At 40.7% G+C, this 12,285-nt stretch overlaps 1 protein-coding gene and 1 long non-coding RNA gene across 5 annotated transcripts in view; one reads left to right on the top strand and one right to left on the bottom strand.

The window, feature by feature from the left end:
* The window catches only part of CDK19 (cyclin dependent kinase 19), a 174,593-nt gene that overhangs the window by 157,493 nt on the left and 4,815 nt on the right, over positions 1 to 12,285 (top strand). For all 4 annotated transcript variants that reach the window (XM_081828808.1, XM_006735468.3, XM_031030363.2 and 1 more), the window contains 6 exons: positions 689 to 832; positions 1,000 to 1,069; positions 5,809 to 5,881; positions 6,284 to 6,381; positions 7,067 to 7,145; positions 8,057 to 8,323. In XM_081828808.1, the coding sequence (XP_081684934.1) occupies positions 689 to 832; positions 1,000 to 1,069; positions 5,809 to 5,881; positions 6,284 to 6,381; positions 7,067 to 7,145; positions 8,057 to 8,323 (731 nt within the window). The remainder of the gene's footprint in view (positions 1 to 688; positions 833 to 999; positions 1,070 to 5,808; positions 5,882 to 6,283; positions 6,382 to 7,066; positions 7,146 to 8,056; positions 8,324 to 12,285) is intronic.
* Positions 11,096 to 12,285, bottom strand: part of LOC145723075 (uncharacterized) — a 35,303-nt gene continuing 34,113 nt past the window's right edge. The window contains exon 3 of the long non-coding RNA XR_014147895.1: positions 11,096 to 11,427. This is a non-coding gene — a long non-coding RNA (uncharacterized LOC145723075). The remainder of the gene's footprint in view (positions 11,428 to 12,285) is intronic.

The following is a 12,285-nucleotide window of genomic DNA, read 5'->3' as shown; positions in this document are numbered from 1 at the left end:
GTTAATAAAACTTTTAACTTTTAACTTTGTCTTGGAGTGTTGGAGGATTGGAGCAGCTTAATCCAAGTGAATATATTCAAATAACACCGAGCTCTATGGGTGTCATGCTGTACCTGTAGGTACTTGTATTGATCAGCTTTTAGACTTTACAGTTTGTTGAAAAAATGGAAGTTGGTAGCCTTGCATACAAAAGTTGAGTTTTTCCAAACCATTTTATATGGTCTATACTGTCTGTCTATACTCACAAATCAGAAATTATGCTCTATCATTATGCATTTGATTGCTTTAAAGGAATGTATCCCTGTACCTGATGATGGTATTGTTTTATTCTGTCATGAGTATTTAACCCTGCATTAGATTATAATTGAATGCTTCAGTGACTACATTATTAATAGTGGTTAGAAAGGCTTTTGCCTAAATGTAAATTCATTGCTTGCTAAATTGAGTTTCCCAAGTATATCTTCATTAGGAAATATATAAGTAAATGTTTTTTATTTGGCATTTAATCTGTTCTGTGATGATACAGCTATTTCATGTCATATATTTATGTTTTCTTAATATAGTTGTCAGACTTTGTATATTCCATCACTGAAAAGTATTTTTATATGTAGGTTGTGATTATACTCAGGAATTATAACCCAAGAACTATAATAAATGTGTATAAAAACTTGTTTTTCTTCCTTCATAGATATATGGGCAATAGGTTGCATATTTGCTGAATTGTTGACTTCAGAACCTATTTTTCACTGTCGTCAGGAAGATATAAAAACAAGCAATCCCTTTCATCATGATCAACTAGATCGGATATTTAGTGTCATGGGGTTTCCTGCAGGTAATTTATTTTTCTTTCCAGAATAGTATTGGAGTCATATTTCAAAATAATTCCTTTTCAAAAGCATATTTTGAGTATTTTTATGTATATTTTTAAGCTAACATAAGTAGATTTTTTAATATAAGTGACCTTATTTTCTATAACAATATTCAATATTTTTTTGTAAGATAAAGATTGGGAAGATATTAGAAAGATGCCAGAATACCCCACACTTCAGAAAGACTTTAGAAGAACAACGTAAGTAATTTCATGTTAAATATAAATAGTAACTTCAATGGGAATATTTAAATTAATCCTTTTAAAAACCAGATATAGATTAGTATTTAAGCCAGAAATTTAGATTTTAATATATTAATTATGCTTATGATTTAAAGACGATATCCCAGATGTTGGTAACGTACACATGAGGCTTAGGCTGTAGTATTTTACAAACTTTTAAGAATTTTAAGGGTCAGTATAGCGTTTAAACGTCTCTCCTATTTTAGCATGATGAAGGCTGAGTTCAAGGTCACAACTGTGATTTTATCTTTATCTGAATAATGACTAGTGACCGAAATGCTGGGTTAGGCAACCAGGAAGGATAGCAGAAGGATGAATGCATGGCCCAGAAGCTGAGTAAAACACACTGGTGGTATATTGAGCAGAAATGAAAGAATAAGGGTGACAGCGTGAGAGGAGTTTGTTATAAATGCACACGCCTAGAGGAAAAAAGGCGAAAGAGGTTCTCTTTCGGGCAGCTTAACTGGAAAATTTCAGGACAGGATGGCTTGTAGGAACAAAAGCAGACATGATAAAGAGAAGTAGGAAACGGCACTCATTTTTGGCCCCTCTTGTACACAGTCCCTGGTGGAGTGTTTTTCTTCTATCTGTCTCCTAAAGATAACACTCATATTGCTCAAGGTTCTGTCTTGGGCTCTCTTCTCACTCTGGACGGTTTCCCTGGGCAGTTTCTCTGATTTTAATGGCGACAATTTACCATTGATTATGCCGGTAACTCCCAGTTTATGCATCCGAGTAGGATCTCTTTTCCAAGTTTCAGACCCACTTGTCTAATTGCCTTATGGAATCCCAACTTGAATGTTCCATAAATACTTCAAGTTACATGTCCAAAATTGAACTCATCATCTATCCTCCCACACTGTCCTCCCGCTGTATTTCCTATCTTAGGAAATGACTCCATGATTCACCCAGTTGTTCAAGCCCAAGACCTGAGATATCCCTGATCCTTCTCTTATCCCATTCTCTCCCATTTCACCTTGTGGGGTCCAGTTAGTAAGTCTAGTCAGTTCTTTGTATTTCTCTCCATCTACTCTGCCACTGTTACAGTCCAGACCACCGTCTCTCACTTAGGATCCTGCAGTGGCCTTCCAAGTGGTATTGCTACCTCCAGTCTTTATTCCAACTCACTGTCTGTACTGCAGTCATTGCCAAGAGCAAATTGGATCATGTTGGTTTCCTAGTTGCTCTTAAATCACCACTGCCCTCAATTCTTTAGGATGGCTTATAGAGCTTTGGCTTATACATCACCATAATTCATCCACTAAGCCACTGTCCACTTTGTATTCTATAGTCTGGACATCATGAATTTCTTTAAGAGTCTGAAAAACCCAGAGCTTTTTTTGACCTCTGGGTTGTTATATATGCTGTTCCTTCAGTCTAGGATGTACTTTCCTCCCACTCATTTTAACTCCTCAGATTAACTCCCATTTTTCCTTTCTACTTATCCTTTAGGTCTTGGCTTAGGCATCACTTGCCTGCGGAGGTCTCCCTTGACCTTCTAGGTCTGAGTTCGGTCGTCCCCCTCAGTTCTCCCGTAGCATCCTTGCTGCTTCTCTCCACACTGATGACTTTGCACTACAGTTTGCTTTTGAATGCTTCTCTGCCTTTCCCTCTAGATAGTATGGGTTATGTCTACTCTGTACACCATTATAAGTATCCCCAGGGCCTGGTACATAGTACATGCTCATTAGTTACTTGTCACATGGTATTAATGAAAGTGGTACAAGTAGTTGAAGACACGCTAATAGTGTAAAAGATAGAGAAAATTAATGTAAGCACTTAACATTTATTTTAGTGTTTAAAGACCAAAGGAAAATTTTCACATAAAATGGTAGTGTTTACAGTAACCAGAAATAAAAGGAGAGAAGTTTTAAAAGATAAATGAAATTCAGTTGGAAAAGTAATAGGAAAAGCTCAGTGATAAGAGCCCATATGTCTTTTTTTTTTTTTAAAGATTTTATTTATTCATATGAGACACAGAGATACTGAGAGAGGGAGGGAGAAAGCATGAACAGGGAGAGAGGCAGAGGGAGAGGGAGAAGCAGGCTCCTCGCTGAGCCAGGAGCCCGATGTGGGGCTCGATCCCAGGACCCTGGGATCATGACCTGAGCTGAAGGCAGACACTTAACCATCTGAGCCACCCAGGCGCCCCAAGAGCCCATATGTCTTATGCAAATGGTTCTACCCCTGTGAAAGCAGGCTACTGATACAAAAGATGAAAGGACTGTATTAAAAATTAGCTAAATCTAATAGAGTACATACAAGTCACTGAAGTAAAATATAATTTAAAAATTTCAGAAAACATGATGTGAAATGACATAAAAGGTAGAATAACTTGCTTTCATTGTATCAGATGAAAAGGACCAAAAAAATTACTCTTTAGTGAATTGGGAAGGATAGTGAATAGAAGTTTCTGTAATCTTCCCAGAGCTCTTATTAGCTCAGTAGAAGGCAAGGTGAAAGTAGAATTAAAAGGAAATCTCTAAGTTGACTTTAAAATTGAATGTTCCAATAAGCATGGTCCAATATTATGATAGAAATAAATAACTTAGAATCTGGAGTTAACCCAAGAGATCAGTTGATTTAACATGAAGACCAAAGACATATATGTGGACAAACTCCATTTCTATATAAACTTTAAAATTTCTTCCCATTAACAAACTTAGTGGCTACCTTGCTAATAAAAATGTTCCTGGTATTGGGGGAAAAGATGTAAAAAAAAAAAAATTTTTTTTTTAAGATTTTATTTTTAATCAACCTCTGTACCCATCTGTACAGCTTGAACTTAATAACCCTGAGATCAAGAGTCACATGCTCTACTGACTGAGCCAGCCAGGCACTCCGAGGCAATTTTAAATGAATACACATGGCAAAGATTTTTTAAATGAACATACCTAGGGTTGGCAAGGGTACGACAAAATGGGCACTCTCCCTTGGATGCGACTGCTGAGCACAATGTTTCTCAAACTTTAACGTACATACAAATCACCTGGAGACCTTGTTAAAAATGCAGGCTCTCGGGGGCCCATACTGCTGAGCTGAGGGCCAGCTTTGTGTAGCAAGGTTCTAGAGCACATAAAAATGGCTTTGAAATGTACATATCCTTTGACCTAATAAATCCAAGAATTTATCCTATGGAAGCAATCAGAGCAGCCACAAATGGCTCACTACGTCCTTACTATGTGTCAGACGTGGTGCTAAGCCCTGACCTACATTTTCTCATACGGTCCTCACAACAACTCTATAAGATAGGTGTGATTATAATCCTCAGTTTCCAGAGGAGGAACCTAAGGCTTTCATAGGGGTTAACGAACTACCCAAGATCACACAGCTGGTAAATGCCAGGAGTCAGGGTCTAGAAGGGGTCCCTGATTCTCACCTGCTGTGCAGCATTGTCTCCCTACCGTGCAGATCAGATTAACCTACAAGGACCCATATTTCTTAACTATTGTGAAACAAACAACATCAGTAACAGTAGGAATATACAACCACTGCAAATTAGTCGTTTAGGTAGTGTTAGACAAGGAAAAATGTTTATGAAACATTATTATTATTAAGTGAAAAGAGGTAGGACAGTTTGTATAGTATGATCCCAATTTTATAAAAACAAAACAAAAACCCCTCTGTGTTTGTATCATACATAGATACATAGCAAAAATGCCAAAGGAAAATTAGCAAAATCTCAACAGTGTTTGGGTGCTTTGTTGTTTTTCTTTTTTTTAATCACTGAATGGCTGGACTCTGAGTGATTTCAGTTTTCTTCTCTATACTTTTCTGTATTCTCTAAATTTTCTACCATAAACATATATTACTTATTTTTTGGCCTTTTTAATGTGAAATATTTCATATATAGGAAAGAACATATGAAACACGATACGTAGTCTTTTTAGAATAATAAAACGAATACTCCTCTACTCACCCTTCAACGTAAGAAATAGAACATTACTAAGATTACTGAAGTGCTCTGTGTACCCTGCCTTCCTGTTCATGTCCCTCCCAATGGGTCAACATGGTTCTGAATTTGTATTTATCATTCCACATTTTTTATTCTCGTTTTGCTACAGATGTATGTATCTCTCAGTGGATTATTGTTTCAGTTTAATGTATCTTTGAACTTTTTATAAATTATACTCTGCTTTTATTTGCTTTTATTCCCCACTCAACCTCTGTATTCATTTTTACTATTGTGTAACTTTCCATTCTGTGAATATATAACAATGTAGCCGTTCTTTAATTGATAGACATTTGTGTTGCTTACAGTTTTTTTTTTTTTTTTTTACTACAGAAATGCTGCTAAGAACATTCTTGTTCATGTATCCTGTGATACACATGCACAAAGGAATCTCGTAGAGTACCTACCTAGGAAAGGCATTGCTAGATTTTAGGTTGTTCACATTTTCAACTCTAATGGTTAATGTCTAATTGTTTTCCAAAGCCGTTGTAACAATAGAAACTCTTGCGCAGGGTGTTTAACAATTCCTACTTCTTCACACGTTTGCCAGTATTTGGTTATGTGTTCTTTTATTAAGCAGAAAAAACAATGGTCTAATAAACGTGTATCTTATAGGAAAACCAATCTGGGAGCTTTCCATTAAAAAATACAGATTGTGTAAACTGTACTTCAGTAATAAACATTTTATGGGGAAAAAAATGTGCGAGTGTTCCCAGTGATGTGTGATTGTCATGTCCTCTTGCAGGTACGCCAACAGTAGCCTCATAAAGTACATGGAGAAACACAAGGTCAAGCCTGACAGCAAAGTGTTCCTCTTGGTAGGTGCCTCTCGTCCAGGCGGGGACGTTGGATCTGTGGCACAGGCCACCTTGTCCCATTCACCATGGGATTGTCCTAGCTCTTCCTCCTCTTCAGAAAGAAAAGAAATTGGTGGATGCTGAGGCAAAATGAAGTATTTTTCTTTGGGGATGTCACCCTTGACTTCTAGACTTAATTTTTTCCAATGATTTATCAGCAGGGAAGAAAAGTTACACTTTTGAAGGGCTTTAACGCTAATGATTTCTGCCAATTTCACATCAATGTGTGTAGTGTACTAACAGCGCGGTGAGCTCTACAAAATGGCATTGATAGTAATCCTGCTAGACGTTTGTACAAAAGTCAAAACATTGATTTATAAGCAATCTTTCCATGTGCTATCGGTTTCTCATGTGTTACTCTAGCTTCAGAAACTCCTTACTATGGATCCAACCAAGAGAATTACCTCGGAGCAAGCTCTGCAGGATCCCTATTTTCAGGAGGACCCCTTGCCGACATTAGAGTATGTATCCTACATTTTCTGTGTCCTTTGCTCCAGGTTGAGGGTGTCGGATGGTGGCTGAAAGTAAGAGAAGCGCTTTACTGCAGTGTTACTGAAGTTCTCCATTAATACTACCTTGGAGAAAAAGTACGCAAGAAAAAGGGCCTGTATTGTGAAACAGGCAAAGCTATAGAGAGGTGTGAATGAAACAAGTATTTTAGGAATGACCGTTATTCAGTATTACAGAAAAAAACTAAAGCTGAGAACAGGTGGGACTTTTAGATCAGTCAGCCAGATGAGTTTATACAATTAGTATAAAACTTAGACAACAAATTTTTTTTTTTTTTTTGAGAGGGAGAGAGGGGGGCGAGGGGCAGAGGGAGAGAGAGAATGTTAAGTAGGCTCCACGCCTAGCGTGGTGGGAGCCCAATGCAGGGCTCAATCTCATGTCCCTGAGATCATGACCCAAGCCGAAATGAAGAGTTGGATGCTTAACTGACTGCACCACCCAGACATACCACAAATTCTTTTCTTATTTGCTTGAATTAAGTTGTCTTGGGAGGCATCCAGCAAATATTAGCTATAGACGAAGAGTGGAAAATATGTTAAGGAAAAAAAGTGGGATCTTAAGTTAACATTTAAGGTCAATGATATTGTAGATTTTAGGTCATGATGTATATTCTTTTTTTTTTAAATGATTTTGTAGTGTGTTTGCTGGCTGCCAGATTCCATACCCCAAACGGGAATTCCTTAATGAAGATGAACCCGAAGAGAAAGGTGACAAGGTATAAGCTACGGTACACTTCACTTCCAGAGAGTAAGGGAGGCAAAAAGAGAATTTAGGGAAGTATAATGTACTGATTCCTACGTATTTAACTGCCTTTAATTAAGTATGTATTGACGTGACTGCAGATGTACTTTGCAATTTGAAATATAATAAGTTTACAGATAAATGAACTTCTGATTTCTTTTAGAGCCCATTTTATTCCAGGATTCTTTTCTTTTCTTTTTTCTTTTTTTTTTTTTTTTTAAGATTTTATTTATTCATTTGAGAGAGAGAGAAACAGCGTAAGAGGGGAGAAGGTCAGAGGGAGAAACAGGCTCCCCGCTGAGCCGGGAGCCCGATGTGGGGCTCGATCCCAGGACTCCGGGATCATGACCTGAGCCAAAGGCAGTCGCTTAACGACTGAGCAACCCAGGCGCCCCATTCCAGGATTCTTAATTGTTGCATTTTGTTTGTTCGGTGTCAACACCATCACTTTATAGCAGCCTGCTTTCAAAGCATCTTTCTCTTCTTTGCTTGTAATTGGATATATCAGGCCCTCCCCGTATCCCTCTACTTCTCCAAACTCCTGAGGGAGACCAGTACCGCTGGGTCCGTGCGTGCAGAACGACTTCCTGGGTGCCGCGTGCTCTCCAGCGGGCTGTCTGCGACTGGGCTGGAGGATGACTGCGCAATCTTAAATGAACCCCAGAGAATGAAACCTGTTCAGGACTCAGTACTCGGACCTCTGGGGATGCTGCATGCCCCGGCTGTAGTCACTGCCATGTCCCACCTACGTCGCTCTCCAGCTCGGTCGCAGTCACGTGTGCATATCCAGTAATGGAAGTAATGTCCTGTTACAAAGGAAAAGAAAAAGCACTGTCCTGTTAATGTAGTTTCATACCGAGTTTGCCTTTTGGTTTTTCTTCCAAGAATCAGCAGCAGCAGCAGAACCAACATCAGCAGCCCACAGCGCCCCCGCAGCAGGCGGCGGCCCCCCCGCAGGCGCCCCCGCCGCAGCAGAACAGCACCCAGACCAACGGGACTGCGGGCGGGGCGGGCGCCGGGGCCGGGGCCGCGGGGGCCGGCCTGCAGCACAGTCAGGACGCGGGCCTCAACCAGGTGCCTCCCAACAAGAAGCCCCGCCTGGGGCCTTCGGGCGCAAACTCCGGCGGGCCTGTTATGCCGTCAGATTATCAGGTACGGCCCTCGCTTTTGTTCTTGCTAGGGGCCATACGTTTTATGAAATGGGAAGTAGGATTTTTTTTTTTTTTTTTTTTTAAAGAGAGAAAGAGCGAGAGCTAGAACACGAGCAGCGGGGAGGGGCAGAGGGAGAGGAAGAAGCAGACGCCAGGCAGAGCAGGGAGCCCCACGAGGGGCTCGATCCCAGGACCCCAGAATCATGACCTGAGCTGAAGGCTGATGCTCAACCGATTGAACCACCCAGGAGCCCCAGAAATCAATTTTATAATAGAGCCTTTTAGACTTAAGTAGTACTTGACTCTAAAGTTTGTACAAATGGTACAATCCTATTTCTAGGTCATTATATGAAAATGAAGATTGTGGCCATATTTCATGTAATTGCAAAACATTTCATTTCTTGACTTGTTTTTCCAGACTTCCTGAGGAGGGAAGGTGAGGCAGGCATCTCCCTCCTCAAAGAAGCTTTCTCATATTACCCTTCCAGCTGCCTGTCAGCTTTGGGTCAGAAAAAGATAACAGATAAGCAACTGAAAGAGAGCAGAGCAGCAGCTTATTTTGGACAAAATAAGCTGCATACTTGAGAAAGATTTGCTGTCATCGAGAGGAAATAATTAGTCAGTAGCCATGTAAACATAGAAAGGGATTAAGCTTGAGACTTTTCAGAAATCACTGTTAAATCTCATTGTAAGTATTTTTGAGACTAGAAAATACTTTTTATTATTAAGATTAAAAAAAACCCCTACAATTGTGTGGTATCTGTCTAAATGTGGTGTCTCTCTTGATGGGCTGGGGGCTCCCCGAGTGTGGGGTGGGGATGGGTGGAAGCTGGTGGTCCAGGCGGTGAAAGGGTAACAAAGGAGATAGAAGTTTACTGAATACAGTGCAAGAGAGCAGTGGACAGGACCACAGAGGAGAGGCTGTGTGCCAGGAGGCTGGGGGTGGGGGCTGTAGTTAAAGCGGGAAGGTGAGGAGGTATGATGACTATGGAGTTCTCCCTTTTTTGGTGACTGTGCCTGGTTGTAAGTAGCCCGTTGGTCAGCTAGGGCCTGTGGATATCTTGAGGTGGGTCCCCCGAGGGGGCTGTCTGTGTTCAGCAGCCAGGGGGTCGCTGTGGGCTCTTTTGCCTTGATCAAGTTTCATTGCTCAAGCCTATTGTCTAAAAGCGGCCTCTACAGGTTGTACTACTAATTTGGGAAACGAAAGGGAAAAAGGTCTAAGGATTATTAGTATTTGGGGAGAGAGAGGTAAAAATACCTGTGAAAACCATAGGGTTTTCTGCAAACAAAACAAAACAAAACCCCACAAAACCTCATTTTCTTTCCTTTTTTTTTTAAGCCCTCATTTTCAAGGAAAGTAACCAGCTAAGATCTAAGAAAGGGGGGGGAACACCCTTAAAACTTGTAGATCCTCAGGGTGCTGGTGGAAGAGGAGCAAGACGATGGAGATAATAGAAAACAAAACCACAGGCAAGGGAGTCATAAACTCACTGATGAGGAACGGGAACCAAGAGAAACATTAACGAGAAAGACATAATAAGTAGCTGCCTCAACTGGCTTTACATTTGGAATATATCTGCAGACGAATGTGTTTTCGCACAACCTCTTCTCTGAAAACTTCTCTTGGAAGAGTCCCTGCAAGCAGAGGAGTACACAATAGTACTTCCATTGGTTCTGCTGGCGAAAAAACAAAACTCCACAGAGTAAATGTGAAGATCGAATTGGCTTTATTAAATGATCTGTGAATTGGGCAGCACCCCATCTAGCAAGCAGAGGGGAGCTCCCAGGAGTTGTGCAGAATGGAAGGTTTTTATAGGAAGGAGGGCCCGGCAAGAAGGTTATTAGCAAAAGAGAAGAAAAGATTGTTCCAGGCTGGGTCACTTTCCCTTAGGGGGAAAGAGCAGGGGTCTGAGTGTGCGAATTACCTCATCTTCCTTTGGGGGAATGGAAAGGGCCCAGGTGGCAGACTCTTTGGCAACCATCAGAAAATTTCCTGACTGACCTGGTAAACTACATTTCTGGGGAAAGTTGAAACTGCAGTTAGATTAGGTATTAAGCTCTGGGTTGGTGACTTGGCCTAAGTGACACTATTTGGTGCCTGTGGTTTTCTTCTCTAAACACAATGAAACTAATCAAGGGCTTCATTTTGATCTACTAAAAACAGCTTGCTATTTGGGTAGTAGTCATGAACATTATTTGAATTTTATTATAAATTCCTTTCCTCCTCCCCGACTGTAGTTTAGTTTATTCCTATTATGTGAGCACCAGACCTCTATTATATACTGGTTCATCTTTGTGTCTCTGATTTTATTATATTAACCTGAGTATAGTCCATTATGGACAGATTACCTTCCTACTGTATTCCTTTCAAATCCAAGAATTCTTCAAAATGTTTCTCTGTCCCATACTGTGCTATCTACTTAAAAATAAAACAGCGTATCTATGGAATTGGTAGGTATTTCAGCTACTTAGTTGGAGAGATCAGCATGACGTGGGGGTGGGAGAATCCTATTGCACCTACCTGCGACTCACATTTCAACATGTTTGTTCTTTGCCTAGAGTGGAGGAACTCTCGTGCTGAATTTAATCTGCAAAAGTAAAATAATCATAGCCAGCGTAGCAATTATAGGTCATGTGAGTGGGAAGAATATGTTTTTCATAATAAACTTAAAAATAAAACATGTGAATTTGGAAGCCGGAAAGGCTTCTTACACAACACATCTAGTGTCATGAGCACGCCACAAAGGCACAAACACAGTTCCGTCTTGCCACATGTTGGCTTTATTCAGTCATAAAGCAAGATTAACATTATAAAGCAGGTGCAGGGTTCCAAACTCAGTGACTTTTCACCACATGATTAACTTGGCTCCTTACACGGCACACAGAGCAGAACACAAGCCAAGTCACACAACAAACGAGGTAGCATAAGGGGTAGGAAGTTATCGAACCAGATGAGAAGTCAGTCTGTGGGCGCAGAGTTGAGATAAGGCCTCGGTCTGGTCCCGGTCAGCTCTCGGCACTTCGTGCTTTGGATGTTCAAGCAGCGAAGGATCTCAGTTCTGTTCAGAGATCAGTTGGGCAGAGCCTTCGGCTACAGTCGCCTTTCTGAAGTGGTCGGACATAGAAGGGTCAGTGTCTGAGAAGTGGGACAGTTTGCTGCAAAAATTCTCTCTTTTTAAAGGGATTTAATCAGTCTTGGGCCCCTGCCAACCTCCTCTGCATCCGCTGATAATCAGTTCTGAGGTGTCATCCGCTGGTGCTGGTCTCGGCAATATCTGGGAGTTACAGTCCCCTTAGCTGCTGTGTCATTGCTTGACACAGGCCCCTGCTTGACATGAGTGACTCCATCTTGCTCTCTGCAACTAGCCAGAGTTCTGTAATGGGGAAGGAGCTAAGCAGAGCTGTTTTTCACCGAGACTATCTTATGGCCCTGCTGTCTTAGACCAGATGTTGCAAGTTCAGTTTGGCAGCCTTTGCACATTGAGTAGGGGGCACCCTGCTGGTTTGTCCTTCCTTAAACCCCCGGTGCCACCTCAAGGTCATTTACATTTTTTACTCCAAGTAATGGTTTTATTAGTAAGATCTTTCCCACTTTGCTCACAGGAAAAACCAGCCTTCCGAGCTTAGCTAAAGACACTGGTTCCAGCTCTGCTTATCTCTAACTAGGCACCATGTTCTTATTCTATAGATGATTTTTTAAACATATTTTTCATATTTGCCCTTGGTACCATGAAGATGAATGTTTCATTTAAGGTAATAAAAAAACATTGAATTGAAATACATTTGTCTCTGCTTTCTCTTGAGGGCATTTTCATGTATGAACATTTTTTTTCATTCTAAATGTTACCTGAGGTTTATACAACACACTTATTGCCACCTCACCCTGCCTACCCTGCCTTGCTTTGTCATATCGGAACCTCCACCTCTGAAAATTCTCTTCTCTAGAAATGACTTCTTAATCAT

Source organism: Leptonychotes weddellii, chromosome 8 (genome assembly GCF_054177405.1).
Source record: "Leptonychotes weddellii isolate Sample4059 chromosome 8, ASM5417740v2, whole genome shotgun sequence".
Taxonomy (NCBI): domain Eukaryota; kingdom Metazoa; phylum Chordata; class Mammalia; order Carnivora; family Phocidae; genus Leptonychotes; species Leptonychotes weddellii.
The sequence above is the reverse complement of the archived record's forward strand: the minus strand, read 5'-3'. Positions and strand labels throughout refer to the sequence as shown.